A 23,989-nucleotide genomic window follows, 5' to 3' on the forward strand; every position below is an offset into this window, starting at 1 on the left:
CAGAACGAAGAACTTCATTTGGCATACTAGATTTCCTCCCATCTCTATGGACCTCTGTAGAAAAGTGCTTATGAACATTATGAATATTTTATCTCAAGAATAACAACACATTGCATTTATTTGAAATTGTACATATAAGATTCCCAAAATATGATGTTTGAACTGAGGAACAGGAAACAATTTGACAAATTTTAGATAATCAGACACAAAATAGGGAACACCTCCAAATTCCCACTCCCTCTAGATAACAGACAAAACTGGTTTCCCTGACATGCATATCATGAAAGCAACATTAGCTTCACTTGGAAAACATGAGATGATTATGCAGAACATTTAAAGACCTCAGTACTCCTGAAACATCTATGTTGTTTTCACGTGCTAAGTCTAGCTAATGTCCTCTTTGCTCACAGACTGTTGACAAAATTTTGGATATACAACAAGTCCAGAGGAAGGTGCTCCATAAATGGTCTTAACAAACAAAACTAACTAAATGAAATAAGATGTTTAAATAATTAAATAATATACAATACAATGTCAATAATTAATAGGAAATAATGAAAATTCCCAGTGAATTAACCCAGAGGGTGTCCAGGAAAAAAGATATTACATTTAATATGGAGTATTTCCACTTTTTAATGTGGTTGACAGAAATCTTGTAAGCCTCATCTAAAGTCATTACTAATTGGCTAAATGGCTAAATAATTATTAAGAACTAACACTGTACCTCAGAAGATGACACTGTGTGTCTTATGATGAAAACACTGCATCAGCAATGTCCCACTCCTACAACCTAGAGAACATGCTGTACTTATTTCAAGTAGCTGTGCCATGAATAGGCCCATGCCCAGATGGAACTGGCACCTGTGCTCCTTGTATTTTGTAATCTCTTCAACAGGGGAGTGTCAGAGAAGCTTGCTATTGTTATTTCATGCATACAAAGTATAGATAAAAATCCACACTGCTTTAAATCCCTGTTTCCCAAAAAGGGTTGCTCAAGAGTGTCTTTAAACAAGTATACCTTGTAAACAAAATCAAGTAAGTTACTGGGGATGCAGTTCCAAATTCTACCAAGTCCTTTATAGTTAATGGAGACAAACAGCCATTTTAAGGAATGATTAATCTAACATATTTTAAATATCTACTTTAGAACAAGATGAATTGCATCCTAAAACTATTCAGTCTGCTTCTCTCTGTTCACTATAAAAACCATCTGGATAATTAATTGAGACAGCGTCTACACTGCAGTTATCAACTTTTGATGTGATGAATTCCACCCAGAGTCACCTGTGTGACTTCACTATCAGTATCAAGATTTCCTGGGAAGATGCTGGGAGGGGACCTGGGAGAACTGGAACAGCTTTGCATCTCTTACCTGCCTCCTGGTATCCCTTTGTCCCACCTATATCCTTTAAGGAGCTACAGGTCTCAACAAACTGCAATACTTGCAATCAATTCAATAACAACAAACCTATTAAGAATTGCAGAGACAACTTAGCAACTAACTTCTCTCCCAAGCAACTCCTAGCTAACAAAGCTGCCACAGAATTCTGAAAGAACAAATAAACAACAAGGAACCACTTGGCTGACAAGCAAACAGTCTATGTAAATTAGTGTTTAGCCTAGGAAACAATCTTCTAATAAATGTTTTCTTAGCTATCATCTTGTAAGATCAATGTATATTGAAGATAGTGTCTACCCAACGTGCCTAGTGCTTCACATTGGAGTCTGTAGTGTTCCTTGGGTAATGAGATGCCCACTATCAATCTGACTGACAAGGTCAGAGAGGAAACAGTCCTTGTTGTCTCAGGTACAGTGTAAGATTCATGTAACTATAAAGAGGCCAAACTACTGAGGAAATATGTAGTAAGAGTAGCTTATATTGGCAAGAATTGTGAAGCAAATCTAGGGAAGGATCACCAAGCAATAACAGTAATCATTAAAGCTCTTCTTTGCATTTGCATCTAGGAATGAATGGGAAAGAAAACTTATGGAGGGTTCTATACTACACAAAAAGAAAACGGGGAGTGAACAAGAAAACAAACCTGCAACCCATTCTAAAATGAACATGCAAGCTATTTTCAGACCACATTTCCCCTGAGTGGGTGGAAAGGCAAAGCTACTGGAGAGAATTGAGTGAACTGAAATATAAAGTACCTTTGAACTTTTTACTTTAGAGCCTTCTCCAAATATTACCTGCCCAGGATTCCTCTTCCTGAGTCCTAATTTTTAAAGGAATTTTTAAAATTGAAACAATTTCATGCAAATAACTGCTCTGTTTAATAGGCTCATCCCGATCTAATTGGAGGTGTCCATGCTGACTGCAAGGAAGTTGGATAGGATGACCATTGAGGGTCCCTTCCAACACCATGGAATCTGATTCTCTGAATCTGTAACTGCATACCTCCAGAATTTTCACTGATCTATAAGGGTCCACTTACTCCAAAGGTACATGAGACAAATATACCTGTGGGTCTTTGTACCTGAGCTGGCTGGTCCCAAGGACATATTGTTCAAATGTCTACTATCATATTCTATAGCTGATCAGTTAATTAAATGGAAAATATTCTTCTAACCTTATACAGCACATTTTGCCTTTTTAGGATAAGGTATTCTACAAACAATGATTGAAATTCCTCTTTTACTTCACACAATAAAAGGCAAACCGATTGCAGATTTTGCACTTAAATGACAAGATTTAAGGAATAGAGTTCATAACTTTCAGAAGAAAACTCTGCTTATTAAAGAAAAGCTCTTTCCATGAAAAAGATTTTTGACAATGATTTTCTAAGACACAAAGACTCTCTGTAAAGAGCATTTTTAGTAGGGCTTGTTAGGAAAGCATGTGGTTGCTTTATTTTAGATCCTTCCCTCTACATAAATGGAATTTAAGTATAATCAGAAGAGAGCAATAAAACACACTGACCTGAATTTGCTGCTGCAGTAGATTGATTTTGTGCTGCTGTTGCAGAAGTTGCTGCTGTTGTCTTGCAATCTGTTAGAAATAAAATTTCCATTAAATTAAAAGAGTAATATCAAAACTTCAATATTATTGAGTAAAAAAAAAAAATTATTAGTTATTCTTTACTATATTTTTATTAAGCATCATTAATATTTTTTAACCAAACAAGGATGTTTTAGAGGTATCTCTGCATGCGATGTAAACATTTTACATTTAAATGCAACATAAATTCTAGTTAGCCAGAAAGAAATACATATTTTAAGCATTTAGGCCTCAACTCTGCAGAGCATAGAAACGGGTTTAGCTATGTGCATGTGAATAATCTCATCACTATTCAACAAAGCATTTAAGCCTGTGGTGATCTTTGACTATGATGCATTACTGTTAGTTACAATGGGAATGAAACACATGCTTAAAATTAAGTGCTTTGCTGAATGGGGATAGGATTACTCAGGTGCTTAAGGTTAAACACACATTTTCCTGCTTTGCTGAACTGGAAGCCTTAGCTAGTATTTATAGATGTTTCACTATTCAGCACAGCTCCTAGGGCGAGCATCTCTAACTTCATCCACAATGAGAGAACATTACTTCTCTTGTAAATCTCAAAGTCTTCCTTAGAACTACTCACTTTGTATAAAAGCAGTACCTGATGCACAGTAACTCATTCTCAACACAGCCTTGTGAAATATGTGGATAATCTTACCCTTATTTTGGTAGATTCAGTAAGGGATCTGGAGTGCAAAGGTTCACTCCATCCCTCCTCTAACAAAGACAGAGAGAAGCAAGTGTTCAGGGCTGGGAGCACTTGAGACTAACCCACCCACCCCTACTCCCACAAACCATCCCAAGTGTGGAAGAGTAGAAGAGAAATAGGATCCTGACCTCAAATCACAGAACTGCTTGCTCCCTGCAATGGGTAACCTGGACTGCAGCTATGATGGAGAAGCTGCAGTGAGCTAGGGGAGCAACTGGACCTCTGCTTTAGAAGGGTAACTGCAGCAGACTGAAACAAGGACAAGATTTGTGTTTCCTGGAAGCCCTGGCCTCAGCAATTCTGCCACCTTAATTTCTTAAGTATAATTTCCCCTCCTATAAATATTTATCTAGAGCAGAGGAACCACATAAAACTGCAAGACAAATGTAGCTTAGTCGCTCAAATCCGCTGTTCCAATTTTGGTCTCCTTTCCCACCATCTTCCAAAGACATTTATGAGAAAGATAAGTGAAAGGTTTTATGATAAAGAAACATTACAAAGATGTAGAAAGGCTGACTTGTAAATAAACAATCACATATTTTTAGTGCACAATGTTCAGATTAACTCATACAGAATGTACAGTTACATATTAACAGCTTGTATTTGGGCACACAGGGAGGATCAAGTTTGTAATTTTCTTAATCTCTCGCTTCATCACCTGGAAATAACTCTGTAATTTTTGTCACTGCTACAGTTAAAATTCAGTTTGGTATGGGAGATCAACACAAAATTCAAATGCATTTTAAGTACTGTATGTGGACTCAGAGAGACAAACTGAGATCTATGTGATTCTGGAGCTGAATTGCAACAGTGTGCCACCCAGCAAAGGAATCGAGGAACTATTGCAGCCCACTACACTGATGCTTGTAACAAAGCTCAAACTCTCTTTATGAACCTGGTGTTCAAGTATTTCTTGATAAATCTCCATGTCAAGTCAATAAAAATATAGTGAATGCAGAATGAAAAAGCAGCCCTTAGCAAGTGGGAAAGGAAGTTGAAGCAGAGGTAGCAGCCTGTGTGCCCAGGTAACCTAGGGACAGCTCCTAGGACATCTGGTTATCTATTGTCAGTCAGTGGTCAGCAGTAGTGTCTGTGCTTGGAAAAGCAACTCTTAACGGTAACAGTGCTACAGAGAATATTTAAACACCTGTATGAGTTCTCGAGTTACTATTTTAATGAGTAACACACCAGTTGTGGTATTCGCTAGTGCTATTCACCAGTGCTTCTCACTAAAGATAAACTCTGTCAGGTTTATGTCTACATTGTCCCTGCTGCTAAATCCCAGTAAAGGTAATAGAAAGATACAATATTCACAATATTCAGCTCCAGAAAGAAATTATTTGTAATTTCACATTGAAATGTAACACCCCGTGATGCTGCCTCACCAGTCACTCTTTCTGAGTGCTCTTTTTTGACAGATACAAGTATCCTATGTCCAGGATAGTTTGGAGCTTCTAGTGACCTGGCTGCTACTTAATGTTGCGGGGGAAACTTCAACCCACCACAACGCTGTAAGCTGTAAGCTAGGCAAGGATGAAATCTTTGTTTACTTGTGGAAAGGCACTGATCTGCCAGAGTTCAGAGTGCTTGCAAACAGCTCTCTGAACCTGTGTGTACAATATAGTACCATTCAAATAGGCATTTCCTGAAGAAACCCAGAAGTGTACCGTGAAGCATCTAGTGTCAGTCCTCTTAGATGGAACAGTACTGCAACAGAAAACGGATCCAATGCTTTGCAATGCAATTACTATAGCACAGTCTTGATGTATAGGTTTGACACAGTAAAGTAGGGTGCACAAGCACCATGTGGCTCAAATTCTGAATTTTATTTGCCTATCGGTTGAGCTACATGCTCGCTTCATTGAGCATGACAACCTAGTTTTAAGTGTCATTTAATTTTCATTTTGAAATATAATTACAAAGTGTTCACTGTAAGATATCACTCGTCTGCAAATGTGTCAAGATTAATTTGTGCTAGCTTATTCACAAGTGTCAATAGTTAATTACTGTGTCATCTCTGGATGGCTAAATGACATTCTAACTTCTGATTTTTTACAGTGTTCCTTTATGTTATTTTCCATTAGGGGATGAGTCCATATTCCTACATGTGGGCAAATACTCAAGCACATAAAATACCAGACGTCACAACTCATTAAAATCAACAGAGCATATATTGCTGTATATATCCTATAAAATACATTCAACTGCAAGGATAATTCTAGTAATAATGTCAGATTCCTAAAAACCACACATTAATTTGGATCTGTCTGATCTAATGCCCAGGGGACTGGTGCATGGGATCATTGTTGTTACACTTTTGTACAAGAAAGAGACAGCTCTTTGCACAGCTGTGTCTTTAAAAAACAAACCAAACCAAACCAAAATCTTACTTGTAGAAGGTATTTGAAGGACTGAGGATGCTTAACATTTTTTGTTCCATTGTTTTCTTGTCAAAAAGAGTTACATAATGATTATAGTCTGGTTTATTTGTAACTCCCCAAATCACATCTCAGTGCAAGAAACAAGAACTGTGAAATCAAATGCCATTTATGCTAGGAAAAAAAAATTATTTGACTGTCCACACACACTTTTTTCTCCTCAGGGTCCTATAATATTTCCTTTCTCTGAATAAAAAGATGTAATTTCTGAAGATAATTTAAGCTCTTTTAACAAAACAAAAATAAAACAAAAAACCCAAAACACACAATACACCAAGCAGGACAGCATTTGTGATAAGCATTCTGCATGAAACACTTTCACAGGTTCCTTTCTTGGAGCCTCACCTGTTCTTGCTGTTGGCGAGCAAGGTCCATTTGCTGCCGTTGTTTTTCAATTTGTGAGGCTGCCAGCTTTTTCTGTTCATCATGGGCAGCCAGGAGCTGCTCCCGTAAGCTGATCAGCTGGGTGATCATAGTAGAGAGCTGTCGCTCTTTTTCTGCCAGGCTTTCTGGTGTACCTAAATGTACAGGAAAGATGTACTGTAAATATGAGGTAGACAATAGTTACCAAGCAGTATTCACCAGACAAAAAAAAGCCCCAACCGGCTGAATCACCAACAATCTTATTTCAAATGGCAGCTTGAATATATATTTTGCTAACAAATCCCCAAAGAACCTAGCACATAGCTTTGCTGTGCTCTAAGCAGTGGAGGATGTAACAAAAATTGGAGCAGAAGATATGTAGTGTTTCTTTTTTTTCTGACAGGAGTAATTAACGATGCACAGTGTACAAATTCCTCTATCTTTTCCATCTAAATCTGCCCAGTGTCATAAATACATTCACAGTTTATTAGACGTAATTTCCCCTCGCTTTATATATTTTGCTGGGTTTTTTTTTTTCCCCAAGAATGTAAAAATACTTAAAAAAAAAAATAAAAAAAAAAAAAATTAAAGGATGCTGTTCAGTGGAAGAAGCAGTTTAATAGTTTATTGATCATTGCTCTAAAATACCAATATATCAGATAGGTCGTTAGGGTAAATGTAAGCTTTGGTTATGGAATGCATATTAAAAATGAGCTCTACTTGTCCCTAAGAGAAATGGCTAACCTGAGAAAATGGCTTTAAAATTTTCATTTAACTTTCAAAGTTTACTCTACAGAGAGCACTTAATTAATATGAAACTACGGTACATTTATTCTTTGCACTAATGATGCTTAATGGTCTGTTTATGGGTAAATTGCATGGGTCTCCTAAGTAGAGAATACAGGGTCCTTTTGCAAATCAATCCAAAAATTCCCCACCTTAGGTATGAACATATTACTCTGTCACAGGCTGCAATGTCAGCTCTTGTATCTGAGCCATACATTGCATTTCCTTCTGTGAGCAAGTGAGAGCCACCACTCTACAAGAGATAATACAGCTATAGTCAGGTAGCAGTTCAGGGACATAGGAAGAACATTGGAAAAAGGCGTACAGTTGGAAGTGGGACAAATGAAGCAATTTTCTATTGTACAGGAGAACTGAGAGTTAGAGAAGAAACAAGCCAAATCAAATCAAGAACTAGTCAGGTAAACTGCCACAGTGGCACAGAGAAGTGGCACAAAAGAGAAGGATTTTGCATGCTTCCTTTCCTCCATTTACAACAGAGGACTGTGATAAAGAAGTCACAGGAATTTAGAAGTGGAAGAAACATGTGAGGAACAGGACCTGGGAGGGAATGGAGAAACTGTCACCAAAATGATGACTCCACCTTCTTCCCAGGAGTAAGATGAATATCTTCTAGGGAAGAGAAGAAAGAGGTTGACAGGTTTCATAAGGAGAGGGAAGAAAAATCAGACTCCTGCCAAGCAGGTGACAAACCCATGATGCTCTACTATTTATATCATGCTATGATGGGATCAATATTATTCTTAAATAGAATTTCATTTGCAAAAGCAGCATACAAGACAACCTCTGTCTGCAATTGCTTGCTACTGAAAACAAAACTTCATGGTTTGAGGCATTCATTCTATATCAAACTCCCAGAAATGAGGGATATCTGCTTTTCTGTACATTTCTTAATTGTATGTAACATAATGTAACAACAGAAAGTGATGAAAATATTATATTTCTTAGTCACTATTTAATATCTTAGTTTTAGAAGTCTGCAACAAACTGGTGTTTCAGTTCTTTGTAATGCCAAATCTTAATTCAGTATATATCTGGCACAAGCCTTGCAGACATGCAAAAATCAGTAACTTCTGTTCTAGCAGAAGTTTTAGAGATGGTTAAGAATTTTCTTTTTTCTCTTTTTCACATGAAGTTAAAGCTGAATGACACTACTATTCAGAGCAACTCATTGCAAAACGGTGTGATATGCACAACTGAAGCAATAGAAGTTCTGTGCAAAAAGCTGTTTCAAAACAACAACAACATAAAGGTTTTTGAAAGTAATCTTAGGCAGGTATGTGGCCAGGAAGATGTCTACACTGAAGGTACTGCCTTACCAGGCTCCATTAGCTTGTACTTAGTTCCACACTGTTGACATCAGTTCAATTGCTTGTATAACTTTAGTACAGATTTACCTTAACCCCCTCAAACTGTATTACTCACTCTTGAAGACTTTGCACCATGCATCAAAGGATATTTAGGTGCTTTTGAATATGTTATAGTACACTGATGTTCATTTTCATGGATAACAGACTGCTCTGCAAAGAAAAACTCCCTTGCCCATCATGACTACAAGAGTTCAACCACTCCATCTATTTTAGAAAGCCAATGGGAAACAACCTGCTGCCTCAAATGATACTTATTGCCATCCAGTGCCACCTGGGAAACCACAGCTTGAGACTTTCACATCTGTCATTCAGCTTTGGCATTGTAATGCAGGCCACTGATCTTATAGTCATAAAATATTTTACACACCCAAAGCAGATATTAATCTCCTACTCCATTTCCATATTATTCTGTATGCTTTGTACTTGCCTCAAAATATGAATAGAAAGCTATCACAAAGAGAGCCTGCTAAGGCTGCAAGATGTGATTGTTTTGCTTTGATTAGTTAGAACAATTTGATATAGTTGCAGCAAATTTCTAAGGTCACTTCTTTTTCTATTTTTCTAAATCTTATACAATAGTAGGCAGAAGTAACTGTTCTTATTCAGGAATTCATAGCAATTGTTTTTCTTTCCTTTTCCCCCCAGAGAAACACATCTGAAATGAATGACCCCATTTAAAGTACTCTACTCTTTAATTTGTACTGTGCTATGCAATCCAACAACAGAATAGAACTGATGACCACAAAATGTACACTGTGCTCCTGGAAAATAACAAGACCTCCACGAAGCTGCAAGACACCTAACCGAACGCTGCTCAAGATGAGAAAAAGCATACGATGCAGAATGTTGTAGGAGCACTGGCAGGGGTGGGGGGTATAATTTAATTTTAGAGTGGAAAATCCCAACCATTATTTTACAGTTTAAATACCAATAAAAAACAACTTGCTCAGAATGCAGACCAGATTGAGCTGATCTGGCTGGGCCAAGAGAGGTCATCAGTAGCTGTGTGCCATCATCATCTGTTTTGCATCCACTTACTGCAGCAAGCAATGAGATTCCTAAACTCATTACCAGTAAATAAACTTCTGCTGCTGACTAAAAATATCTATAAATAAAATAAAAATATAGCAATCTGTAAAATGTATTTGCAATAAAAACAGATAAAACAAAAAGCTTAGTAAAAAATATACAGTAAATATGCCAGCTTCCATAAAATATTGTATATCACAGCGTGCTCTCTGTTTTAATCCTATTCTTACTCCAAAGACAGCACTGCATTTTTTTTCCATGGGATCTTCCTTATCCCCAAAACACATCTGTCTTGAGTTTCTCTCAGATTTGTCAGGTGGATCAGTGCTCCCCAGGGCCTGCTCCATCTGAAGTATTTTAATTTGACTAAACACCTGATTTATTTTATCTCTCCGATGAGAAAGGCAGTTTGTCTTAATAGAGCCTGTCAGCCTACAGTCCCATTCACAGCAATTTACAGGCAGCCAGGGATGCTGGAAAAGAAGAGTGCTGTGATTCTGTATTTTATCCTCCTGCAGAAAGCACCTAAAAGCAGCTATTCACTGCTACTGCATGTGGCATTTTAGAACTGAATTAGCTTTTTATTCAAGTAACTACACTTGTTGTGAATAGCTTATCTGTAAAATTGCTACATTCACTACTGATTTTATTAACCTTTGGCTCTACCACAAAATGGTCTTCAGTTAGGAAAGACCTTTAAAATTGACACATTTTTCTTAGGGGCCTTTATTTCAATGACTTCAGATATACTGAATTTGATCCATTGACTCCCTTTACCAGCAGTATTTAAAATTTTGAGTGTTGGTGGGAAGTCGATCGTGTTTAAGGACTTCTTATAAAAAAGAACATATATCAGTCTCATCTCCAATTCAGAAAAAAAATGGTTATTCTTTTTGGTAATCTTTTGCTTAGGTATCCTTGCCTTTGTGATCATAACCATGAGCTAAAAATTAATTTGGGGATAGCAGTATTTTAGCTTTTCCTTGTGTGCTTATTGTTTTACCCTCTGTTTTCTATGGATTTGGGGACAAATTGAGATGAAATGGTCAGATTGAACAGAACTAAGGGATCAAAGAGAACTTTTGAGAAATTCTGGTCATAGGTCAATCTAATCAGGAGTGAGAAAATAAAAAGTAGCTATAAATCTGCTGAAAAGAGAGAAGAGTTCAACTTGTGGTCTAAAATTACATTTAGAAAGAATTCTACTTGTGGCAAAACCCTACTGTTTAAAGCTGCTGACAACACTACATGATTTCTGGTAGACTAAGTAACAGGAAGATCATTATACATCTTACAATGCATTTAATAAAAATCATAAGCAACAGCTGGCATTTCATCTGTCTAGACTTCTTCAAGGAATGCAAAAAAAAAGAGATATTAAAAATGTAGTATCCTATAAGTATAAATATATAATATTACTCTAGCTCCTATATCAGTCTCTGATTTACCACCTTACAACACCTTTATTATGTCTTACTGCATATTCAGTCTACACACATATGTAGCTGCATGTTAATAAACAGAGGTGGCTTTTCAGTGTTAAATTTGGCACTGTCCTTGTGGCAAGTTGTCATGGGATAGAGCCAAAGTAACAACGCTGGTAAAGGAAAAAAATCAAGCAGGAATAACAAAAAATAGACTTCTAGACTTGCTTAGGATAATTTAAACTAGTTTCTTTTACACTCAGCAAAAGAAAACAAGATAAAACCACATAATCTATCAAGAGACAAAATACTGAAGTCATAAATGAGCCAAAAATATATAGGTGTGCTCCAAATCCTGATGAAGTAGGATTTTTAGCTGTGATGCAAAATTACTGTGGGTTCCTAAATGTGCTTGCCTTAGTTTCCCTATATGTACACACAGTAAAACACTACCAGTCAGAGGATTTTATGTCTGGTTAGTTAATGCTTCTGAAGTGCTTTGAGATCTTTGCATGGAATCTCTACACAGCTGCAAAATATTATTGGTTCTCTTGAATTCTGTGATTAGTGTAAAGCATGACAAATATCATCCTTGTTTATGCACTGCATCTAAACTAACTTTTGCCCCATATACTTACAGGAAATACAAATTAATAAATCACAAATGATTACTCCTGTTATGTTTCCAGAATAAACATGTAGTGTGTCTTTTATGAAATGAAGAGACAGTAATGCAAGAAAAAAAGTGTGAAGTTTGCCAGAAACGAAGAAGGGCTTTAAATCACATAACTGCAGTTCCAAAGTGTCATCAACCAAAGCAATTCAACCAACAATCAAAAATGATTTTTGAATCAAGTTAAGCAATTTTTGCTTGTTTTTTTAAAAAAAACAACAAAACAACCCCCCCAAAAAAGCCTTTATGAATCAATTCCTCTGTTGATTTTTTCTTTTCTTTTCTTTTCTTTTTTTTATTAACTTCTTCTTGTGGACATTGTTTGAAAAGAAAGCAAAAACACAATGCTAGACATAAAAGAAAGTGTATTTGATCTTAGCTGCCCAGAGATAACCTGGTTAAACCATTCTGTCTAACACGGCAGTCTGCAGCACACATCAGATAGGCTGTGATGTCTCTACTTCACAGGCTCTGTCCAGCATTTAGCATTTACCCTTTTTTGATTGGGTCACCTTTTAAATGCCACAAAATAGGGCAGCAAAAGTCAACAAAAATAAACAGGGAAAACAGACGAAAGTAACAATCTAATGGAAGGGCTTCGGAGATAAAAGTCACTTTGTGAGGGCTGCCTGACTAAGGAGCCCCCTTGCCATTGCAACGGCATCTAATTTGAGTTCTAACTCCAACAGCAGTTTAAAAAGCTTTCCACTCTAAAGGGCCCCAAGTGCATCATAAAGATAAAGCATTTCAGTAGAAAACAGCCACAAAGACCTCTATTATCTTATCAGTCTTTGGTTACAACAGCTGAACCAATATGACTAAGTTCTGAATGACTTTTTTCCCTCTTTCTTTTTATAACACTAGAATACTGGAATTTCTTTATTTCATGATCTGTTAGCAATTGTTGATGTTCCCATATGCTACTGTCCAGTCCTTAGTCAATAAAAAGTTTTATAAATGCTTCCATTGTGCTTTGTAGCATCCCAGCGCAGAAGGCAGCACGGCAAACATGTCCAGCATGCAAACCACAGTAGAGAGCTTCTCTTGTGAAGGTGTGAGATCTCCCTTCCTTATGTATCACAACTATTCTGCTTTAAGCAAAGAAAATACTTTATGTCCATAAAGAGTAATAGAAATTAATATTAGGAACTGTTGAAAACATTCCATAGAGCAGAATCTGTTTGTCAGATTGAAAAAACAAACCACCACAACCAAAAACAACAAAAGGCTTAAGTTAGCTATGCTTACTAGAGGGATTGAAATGTTTTACTGAAATCTGCAAGATTCATCCTAGTTTCACATACAGTAAACATCAGATGCTTAAGCAATCTCTTAGGTGGGAGTGATTTGAAACTAGCATGATTTGCAGGAGAGTTTTAACATCCTAAAGTTATCACAGGCCAGACTGTGTTTCTTAGACTAGCCACGGAATTGCAGAGTGAAAATGAAATTTCATCAGTGAGGTCATGATGACCCTTCCTTGTCCCATCAGCATGGCCACAGAGAAGAAAGGGAAGGCAGGGACTCAGGGCTGCAGGGTCAGCTGAACCTCCATCACCACAGCCACCTCTCTGCCTCCAGTGACACCAAGCTTTTGATGTCCCATACTAAGACCCTCATTCAATCCTCACACAGGTCTGGCAATACACCTCTGAAACTGTGCACCTCTGAATGTTCAAGTTCAACTGTAGCAGATTCGACTTTTTCAAGTGTTACACTCAGTTGTTTTTACCCTCCTCAAAAGAATTTAAAGGACTTATCCCTTAACACTCTGAAAATCACACAACAGTTTATTCTGCACTAAGAACAAATAAGTCACAACAATGTCTATCCATCTAAATATTGCCCTTAAAAATTTACCATCATCTGATGGCAACTGAGGGTAGCTTACCTGCCTCTAACACTTCTCAACAAATGCCTGTACCTAAGCCCTGCTCCTGCAAATATCCACCTTTTCTGAGACAACATTTTTATTTGTGGCCTTTAATTTTTCTCTTTTTTTCATCTCATTTATTTTCTGGACTTTTTTTGTTCTTGTACTGTTTCTTAGCAATTCTCAACTGTTTCCTGAGGAATAGCTTGTATTCAGAGGTTCCTCTACTGTGTTTCTCAACAGTTCTAATCAAAGTAAATCGTATTTTGTATGTAACACGTACAAAAGAGAAATACTACAGTGTCCAGATCAACATGGACAGGTCACAAGTTACTGCCCAACAGCTCCAAAATCTGCCATCCAAAGGACTGGATCGAGTAGTGCCCAGTCAGCTCATGGAGCAGCACAATGATGTGTTGCCCCAGTTTTTGGGTTGTGGTGAATCTACAGTTGAGCCCTAAAATCTAATCCATGTCAGGAATGTAGGAAAGAATGTGATGTTAGCCAGAGCTTCAGCCTCCCCCTCCTGCAAACCAGTGCCCAGCAAAAAGCAGAATTCCAACAAATCGCTCAGAATCCATACTTTGTTTCGCACACATGAAAAGAAGAACTCTGTCTGACACAAGTCTCAGAGGACATTCACTATGTTTAGATATCTTTGTTACCGTCTCACATATGCGATACTACTTCAGTATTGCTAAATAAATTGCTATTAGCCAGTTCCTTAGAATTACTCTTGAATTCCAGAACTTCACATCTTGCATTCTAAATAATACTAGAAGCACATATTAAGTGTTAATTTAAGTACATATTAAGTGTTAATTCATGCATGTGCATGTGGCAGAAAGGTGACAATTTTTTGAATAAATTATTCGTAGGGTTTTCCAGCAGCAAGTAGAGATTTGGTTCTGAATGCTTTAATGCTTTCAGTGAGTTTAGAAATGCTTCATATATATTTAATATGAACTGCTCAGACTCTGTGTGGAAAAAATGTCCTAGTACTGGATATAAACAAAGGAATATGTATTAGACATTGCAACTAAAATCACAGCCAGCTTGTTCTTGATGATTTAGAATATAAAGATATAGCAGAGGCCACAGGCTGTGAATAGACTGTGCAGTGATACAAATGCTAAAATATAATGTAAAGAGAAAAGAAAAATGAGCAGTTTTATTTTGTTAACTGAGAAGACTGTAGTCCAGGGCACAGCACACCAAAATAAAATGAATATGGTGGAGCTATATATAAAGCAAAATTTGTGTTATTAATATTATTATTGACTCTAATGCTCAGTTCCAAAGCTTTTACAGTTTAAAAATACATAACTTACAAACAAGAGGGGAATAAAGATGGTCCATCTATTTAAGGTACTCATTCAGGACTTGAAAGAGCTGAAAACATATTCTGACCTTCAGTTTCAGTTTTTGCCATTTAAATACAATTTACAGTACTTCCCCAGACCAGGGAGGGGGAAGGGAAGAAAGAAGTCATTCTGAGGATAGGAATGGTAAAGATTACAAACTGAATCTGTGGGCCACATAACAGAAAAAAAAAACCCAAACAACAGTACATTAAAAAGTAAAAAGCCTAAAGAAGGCATTGGAAGTGAAAATCATGAACAAATGAAAATAAAACAAAAACTAATCTAACTATCATGTAATTACATGACAGTGCCTCTTCTGTAGAAGAACTACACTGAATGGCAGAAATGCTTAAAAGTCACAGTAGGAATAAATTTTCAGGATCAGAACATTCTCTGCGCAAAAATCCCCAGATGGATCATATTTACTAAGTTTTTTTGTGAAAGTTAGTATCTTAGGTTAAAATAGCACAAGATTGGTTCACCTTCCCCTACCAGAGAAATCATATTAAGTGGAAAAACAATAGCAGGACAATGTTATGTCGTCCTCAAAGAAATGAAAAAGTCATAAAAGGGTTTGAAAGTTAAATCCTGTAACTTCTCTCATTTGCAAGGGCTGTGCAACGAGCTCCAAGCCAACAGTCCTATAACGTTTTCAGTTCTCACACAGCAAAACAGGTGAAGTCTCACATGGGAATGGAGATATCCAGCCTTTCCTTCTGAAGATGAGACACATACTATATATCAGAAAAATCGAGTCCCTTGATAACAACGATGTCCACAGTGCTTGTAGCTTCTTCATTACAGTGGAATTAACAACTTCAGCAGTCTAATTCTCTCCTCACAATATTTACACATACATACAGAACCAGAAAATTCAGTAGAATTGTCCTTTATGATGCTATGAGAACTGATGTTCATGTTCCCATAAATAGTATAAGAAGCAAGTTGTTTACATTCCCTATTATTTTTCCTTTGAACCTGACTCAAAACGCATGGATTCCTTCACCAGCTTTGGCTGAATTCTGTAATTGTCAGAGGACTGACAGCAGACATGTCAAATAGAAATAAAAGAAGCCCTCATCACTGAACATGATGGAATAACATGACTTTTAATTACATTAATCTCTCAGCTTCTACAAAACTCACTATATGAAGTATGTAGATATGTTACTAAAGAAGCCCATGCACATATATATTCTATAGCATCCCAGTTTTAGGTCTGAACCTACTTTGTCCTGACAGCATCATTTGCCATACTGAACAGTACATAGCAATACAAATTTTAAATGCACTTTCTTATTAGATTTGGAACTCTCCACATGAGCAGCTTGTAGCTTAATATGAAATTATAGATGTGAAACTGAGAATGAAATGCTTGCACAGAGAAATATTACACTCTGAATCTGGTCTTTCACACCAGATTCAGAGGGATTTCAACAAAATGGTATTCCATTTTGTCCTAAACTATTTTTGCTTTCTGGATAATTCTTTCAATATTTTTTTCCCTCTTCTGACTCATAAAATGTACTGATCCGGAGTTCTGCTGCACCAGTAGTGTCACTATATCTTAATTTAGTTAAGATGTTTAGTTTTAGATGTTATAAATCAATGGAAAACCCTACTTTTCATTTCCAGAAAAGTAGAAAAATATTTTAGTTCTAGATGAATATTTGCACCCATGCCCTGATGCAGAGGGATGGATAACATGAATGTTAAGCTATCTCTAATAATCATATCAAACACTGCAGTAAAAGGTGTAAGTAAGACACTTCTTTGCAACTTCATTTTTACAACATGAAATGACTATTTTACACTCATAGACAGCGTCTTATATGGAATTACAATGCTGAGAGTTACAACTGATGAGAGTCCGGAATAAGCAGGATCTTATCAACCAACATGAAAAGATTAAGAGCCTGATGAAAAAAAAAATGTAAAAGGAGAATTCAGGACTGATTTTGAAATTGCTCCATTTCATTGATTGTTCTTTCATAACAGTGTACAGCTGGGTAAAACCCATTTTGTTTCCACATTCAATTTTAACTTTAAGTGATTTCTGGGCACCATGACACTCTTTAAAATTAATCTTACTTTTTATTATGTACACATGATACAATTTCAAGTGATCTATACGATCTTTCATTCTTTTTAAACCAGTATTTCTTCCTGTTGTGGTGCAAGTGCAAAATAGCACTTGTTTGGAAGGAAGAGCTCTCCAATTAAAACTTGTGTCTTCAATCACAGGGCTGAACTGAATATCTGTTCCATCTAATCTTATTCGGGAAAGAGAACTGTATATGTACATGCATCCAAATAACTGGAAGGAAGCTGAGTTTAGAGGAAGTTAGTTTAATATCTCATTTGATGAGTATAGCTCATATGAATTAGATGACATCAATTTCCCTGTATAAGAGAACTCAGTTACTTGTGATTTCTGTATTTGTCTTTCATAAAAGTAGTTCATCATGCAAAAGCAGCTTTTCATTGTTTGTTCAGTTTTCTCACATTGTCTAAACTATGGATTAATAAAGATGAAAAAGAATAATGTTTTAATTAAGTTTTGCATTTCAAACAGCAAGCTACATAAAGGGGGATGTTTAATAATTTTTTTTCTGCATTTTGTCACAGTATTTGCAGAAAAAACGTGACTCTTCTCTTTAAATAGTGAGGAATACCTTGCACTGCAGTGTCTATAAATACATATATGGGGTGATGGTGAGAAAAAGTGACAGCTTGAGTCCATACAGCTTTTGTGTGTACTCCTGCAGTTGGATGTGCATATCAGGTGAAAAAAACATACCATCACTGTACTTTTCTGTGGAGCTAATCTAGTTTTAAGTAGGATTATGTCATGCCTTATAGTGAACCTGAGCATCTGTGTACTAGGAGAGTTTATGAGCATCAAGACAGGGTTGAATATTCTGTGGGTGCAAGAAGGGAAAAGATCCTCTCCATAGATGCCACTGCTATTCTATAAAAAGACTAATCAATTTACATATCAGGATTCAGTTATTGGAGATCATTTGCCTTAAAGCTAACACTGAGGATTCCACTCCAAAACACTCTAGGAATCTTGCCTCCCTTCCCCTACTCAAAATTGTAACCCAAATGCATTTATTCTGCTGCATGCAGAATGCACAGTACACACAGGAGAGATGTGCCCCTGTGAAATGTACTCTGACTTATGATGTCTTGCAGTTACTTTTTATATCTTGTTAAATAAGTTACTTCCATGAGTTTTTAGTTAGTAGTTATTAGCTACACCACTCAAAAAATGTCTAAATATAAATATGAGCAGTATTAGTACTGCAAGATTTATATATTTTAAATATAAATTTTAATTTTGATCTTAATTACATGTTCATCTTTCATGTCTTACAAATACAAACAAGTATATCAATGAAAAACTTATATTTGCCTCTGAAGATTTTTATTGCCTCTGGTGATAAGTAATGAAGAAGCAAAGTTTATTGCAAAACAAGGACATTAGCATAGCCTGTCTATCATGGAAGCTGTAAAGAAGAAACTTCCTACTTCATCTGAGAAGAGACAATTTAGTCAAAAGCCTTTGATATGTATGGAAAAGCAAGAACATTTTATACATTTAGAATGTGCCCACAGATGTCAGTTGAAGGATTTACACTTTGAAACAGGTCCATTGAAATGTTCATTAATAATGGCATCAGATGGTCAAAATTGGCAACCTCAAGCTTATAAATCTGAATGTTATTTTAAATTTCTTTCATAATAAAACAGTTATAAATTGGAAGTGTTACTTATCTGCTACACACAACCTAGTAATCTGTAAAAATCAATTCAACAGAGCATATTAATGATACAAGTATGAATTATCTTACGTCTTTTGAAATAACCACAACCTTGCTATATGGGAATGAGAAACAAAAAACAAACAAGTCAACTATGCTTGTTGTTCCCTCAAGGTTTCTTTTACAAATAATGAACTGACTTAAAAGGAAACATTCCAGAACAAATTAGAATTCTATGACCAGCTTGTTGTGCTCCTATGAAATATGCCACAAAGTTATCAGTCAAGTTTCCTAACTGCAGAAAAACCTTCTAGGTCGCATTGAGCAGAGCACAAAGGAGGTGGCCTACATTTGCAGACTGAAGTTCAACACGTATTCTAAGAGTGTTCTGGTACAATTGCACTCTAAACCACAAGCATGAGCATGTTTAGCCAAACGTTTCTTCGAAGTGACTAAAACTGCTGGGTTTTTTTAATTCAGTTTATTTGTATACCTCGTTGATCTAAACCAAAAACATTTAACACAACCCTTCACTACATAATCATTTTTAATGAAATTCCTCACAGTCTCAAACCAGAGAGTGGTATCATGTTATTCTGTTTTGCTTATATAGGTATTCTACCACTCAAAAAGGAACAATCAGAATGAAAACATAAACACTGACTATTCAGAAGATTTACAATTTAATATTCAAAGGCCTGGATTTAGGAACAACTTTAAGTACAGTCTAAAGAAAACTCAGAATAAATCCTGAAGCACTGGGAGCATGCAGAAAACACACCAAGAAGTTTCAAATTCCATTATAACAGCACTCTCATTCAATACATGATAAACAGACCTGGGATATATTTAGGAAATCAGGATCCCTTAATTGTTTCTCTCTCCTTAAGACAATAAAACACTATACAAGCTGCATTTTCATTACTTTACTTCTACAGCAACTGCAATTGCATCATTATTTTTTATTCATAACAAGACACTAAAACTGAAAACACAAATGAAGAAGCAGCAGAAGCAGGGAAAACAGATTTCTACCGAGACCTCTCTTAATTGGTTTTGAAAGTTAATCATCTTCCTTTTAAGTGTCCTATTAAAAAACAGAGTTATGTGTGGAACAACGTGCCTATCGCAACTTCATGCAATGTTTCTGACCTGTTTCCCAGAAGTTACATCAGTGTGGCTGTCATGCCCTGATACTGTGAACTAAGATGAAGATAATTTTGCTCTTAAGTGATGTATTTTATGGTTATTTCCTCTCCAAGAGTTTCAGATGTGCATCAAAATTTCAATTTGCCTGCATCTGTAAAGACCTTAGATTTCTTTAGATGCCTCTCTGGGCCAAGGTTTTTAAAGGGGTTTAGGACTCTTACTATTGCACACTATGAAGTTAGCCAAACTTTAGATATATGCAGAGAGCATGTTGTTTTTTCTCCAGGTCAGCAGGGGAATAATTCTCACTATGGGTTGCTCAGTGCCAGTTCTTAGCACCAAGTCTCCGTATGTCTCTGATGGTGGGATGTGTTATCTGAGGGTATGCAGACAGACCCAAACTGCCTATGTCAATCACTGTTGTCTTGAAAAGTGGCAAATTGTACCCTGATAAGCTAACGTATTTCATTTTAGAAAAAATCTTGTATTTCAGAGCTGAGAACCCCATCTCTGACTGAAGTCTGAGAGACCCAAAATTACACAACAGAACCCTTGGGAGGTGAAGAAAGCAACAACAAAATAGACAAGAGGGTTAATTAATTTATGACTTTATCCCCTGTTCACTGCAGTCCCTAAAAGAAAACCCACAGCCATCCCTGTCTGCTGCAGAATCTCAGCAATACATAGGCAAATGGATCCTGGCAACACAGGGAAGCAAGCAAAGGTAAAAAGAAATTCTTTCAGTCATGAGTTAAAATTCACTCTGCAATTATTAAAGAATCTGAAAAACCAAACCAAACCAAACAAAGAAACAAAAAATCAACACAAAACCCCAACCACAGAATAGTTATGGCCATTTGATTTTTTCTACCTTCCTTAGTAAGTTTCTGGGTTTATCACTTTGATATTACCCATCAAAATAAATAAATAAGTCCCCATAAGCTTTCCCACATTTAGAAAACCTCAAGTTATACAAATCCACATAAAATGTCCATATACACCACACTGAATTTTGAAATCTTACAGCTTGAATACACTACCTGTGTTTTAACAGAAGATTTTGGTTTAGAGCCTGTATCCAGACTGTAGTCCAGCTTCCACATAGAACTACAATTGTCTAATCAGCAATTACATCAATGGTCAAACCCCAGAACTAAATTTCAAAGTATGATGAACCCCACATAAAAAATAATTTTGTGATCATAGGGTTAGAACTGTGCTCTTATTTTAACAGAACACATTAGAGGCATATATCACTCCAGAGCATCTCCAAGTTAAAACAACTGCAGAAGATGTATCTTCACATAGAGTAGTATGTTTTAAAATGTCGGAAATGTCAACCACTTACATACTTTCATATTATCCCTAATTAATACAAATTGCATTTAATTTCACATTTAGTAAAACATATTGCTGCCCAAAATAAGGACTATAATTTTTATCAGCAATTATTATTACTGATGTATCAACACAATTATTTAAATTCAATGTATATAGAGGCAGAATCCATGCAAGCGTTTACAGTTTTTTGTGCCCTTGCTGCTTCTTCCCTAATTTTTGTGGCTTGGAGCTCCTCCAGATGCTGTCTCTGACTTTGTGGTTTTGTGTTTGAGATCCCATCTCCTGATTCATAGCACTTCTTGATTGACAAACAGATTCAAATATGTAAACAAATGGTTACCTGTATATGATCTGTGTCTGACAGCTGCACTGCAAAGTTTTCCGTTTGTGGTGAACCTACTGTTTCAGATTTTACCCATTTCTTGGGTTTCTGAGTCACTGTGTTTACTAAGCTGTTCAATAACTGGTGACATATGTGATCTCCACACTGCAAGCTGCACTTCAGACTCAGAGAATTTTCCTTTTGTCCCTCCCCCTTCGTAACCTAAATTATTTTAAAACAACATAGGGTTTTGTATTTCTACACTGATGCACCTCCTAATTGAATGCAGAACATTTGCAAACTATTTTCCATTAGAGGCCCACGGTTTTTTTCTGATTTTAATGCACAGTATAATACCTTCATTGCTAGATTAAAATTGTTTGACTAGAAGTAAAACCTATTATTATATGCTTTTTTAGCAGTTTTGTCTTGTATAATGTAGGATGAATTATGTAAAACATACCAAACAGGATACTCTACAAGCTGCTACTTGCATGCTGCAAACAATCACAGCTTTACTGATAGACTGGGACTTAGCATCTTAAAATTCCTGTGGAAATCAAGTGCATTTTAAGTATTGGGTTTGATTATTTAATCAGACAACTTGCATTTTGCTCTGGCTAATTTGGAAGGCTGATAATATTTTACTCATAAAATAATTGTGCACCTGTTGTGATGGAAACCTATTCAAACAAATCTTAATAGACATGAGGATTCATTCCCAACATGAGTGCGTTAGCCTCTCATTACTGCTATCTATGGGGCAACAAATTTTAAACAGCTATTGAGCAGGTCTCAGCTTAATCTTGCATAGCTCTTAAAAAACATTTATGACAACATGACCGACCATCAAACTTTGTTAATTCTTATCAATATTGACCAAGGTAAATGCTAGGAAATGTGGGTTGAACTAAGAGTAATTTAGAGGGGGAAAAAAGGGTTTGAAAAGATATGTATAAAGTAATAGCATTCCAGTGTGACAGCTAGTGTCAAAGAACCATTTCTGATCAAGTTGCCTTGGTATAAATCTATTAACACAGAGGGTAATGCCTACAGTGAAAAAAAAAATAATATGGAGGGAGTGGAAAAGAGAGAAATTATTTACTTTAATTCAAAATAAATACCTAGGGAAGAGGCAGAAGTGAGACCTAGTGAATTGAGACCATTCCACTCACCAAGTAAGGGGAAGGTACCTGATTGGAGCAAGGGGATCCTGTTAGCCTGAAATCACTTTAACATTGGCAGGAGGAGGTGAAAGAGAGGATAATGAGCGCAGTTTGGCTAGAGCTGCCCTTTGGCAGAAAACTGTCAGTTGTCATTGGTCAGATCTGAAGAGAGGCGACACAGTTAGACAAATCAAGACCTCCTGAAATACATACTGATAGTTAACCTCCAAAGGGTCAGCTTGATTAGAGAGGACAGGGACAACTCTTCTGGTATTTTTGTTCTTCTATTTCTTATAGAGCTTTGGCTTTTGAGCCAGTGGCTGTCAAGCTGCAGTTTATGTTCTTGCTATTCTCAGTTGCGTGTGATTTTCAAAATGTGCTCATATGTCATTGATTTCTGAGTACTACTGCTATATCCCTTAAGTTTTACAAGTGACACTTCCGAGCCACAGTATCTAAAGTTATAAGACAAGTATTTTTATGTATCTCATAGAAAACAAAAAAAATATATTTCTGATATAATTACTACACAACATCCATACATCAAGACCCCACTTCAAGACTCCCTGTTCAGAAAGGGTGGTTAAAATCAACTGAGGTAAAAAGGATTGCCATGAAGGTTCTCATTAATCAGTGCCAAAGTCTGACATTGCTCAGAAGAGGGATATTTTGTACAGAAGGTTACTTCCCAATTAACTGCAGAGAAGAGTGATGAGAATTACTAAAGTGCAGGACAGCTTTCATGTATAGAATAAATAAACATATTTTTACTTTTCAACCTGGATAAGAGACACTGAATGTAATGTAACAGAAAAGACAAACAGGGAACAACCATTCCCTGTCCATTATAATAGAGGATCTAAAGGACACCTACAAGGTACCAGGTTCAAATACACAGCATATTGTTAACTGCCGATCTTATCCCCACAGACTTTCCAGCTGTCTATTAAAGGGTTCAAAAGTGATTGGACATGGTCCTAGATGATCATTCTATCAAGGGCCATTAAACCCCAATGATACACCACTGAACCAAGAAGCTCATTAATAATATTTTGTGGAAAAGTGGAAGAGTATGTTGAGGAAATATTACTGGATGTTTGCCCTTTCATTACACCCTACCCCAGATAGTTCAGTGTCCATAGAGACAGAATGCTGCAGGATAGTATGTTCTCTACATCTGACACTTACATCAA

The 23,989-nt window shown here is 36.4% G+C and overlaps 1 protein-coding gene across 10 annotated transcripts in view; it reads right to left on the reverse strand.

The window, feature by feature from the left end:
- The window catches only part of SOX6 (SRY-box transcription factor 6), a 356,555-nt gene that overhangs the window by 137,762 nt on the left and 194,804 nt on the right, over window positions 1–23,989 (reverse strand). For all 10 annotated transcript variants that reach the window (XM_068148073.1, XM_068148071.1, XM_068148069.1 and 7 more), the window contains 2 exons: window positions 6,497–6,669; window positions 2,924–2,992 (listed from right to left, as the gene is read on the reverse strand). In XM_068148073.1, coding sequence (XP_068004174.1) covers window positions 2,924–2,992; window positions 6,497–6,669 — 242 coding nt within the window. The remainder of the gene's footprint in view (window positions 1–2,923; window positions 2,993–6,496; window positions 6,670–23,989) is intronic.

The sequence above is a fragment of the Melanerpes formicivorus genome, unplaced genomic scaffold (assembly GCF_026170545.1).
Source record: "Melanerpes formicivorus ecotype bairdi unplaced genomic scaffold, bMelFor1.0.p_v2 SCAF_16, whole genome shotgun sequence".
NCBI classification, from domain to species: Eukaryota; Metazoa; Chordata; class Aves; order Piciformes; family Picidae; genus Melanerpes; species Melanerpes formicivorus.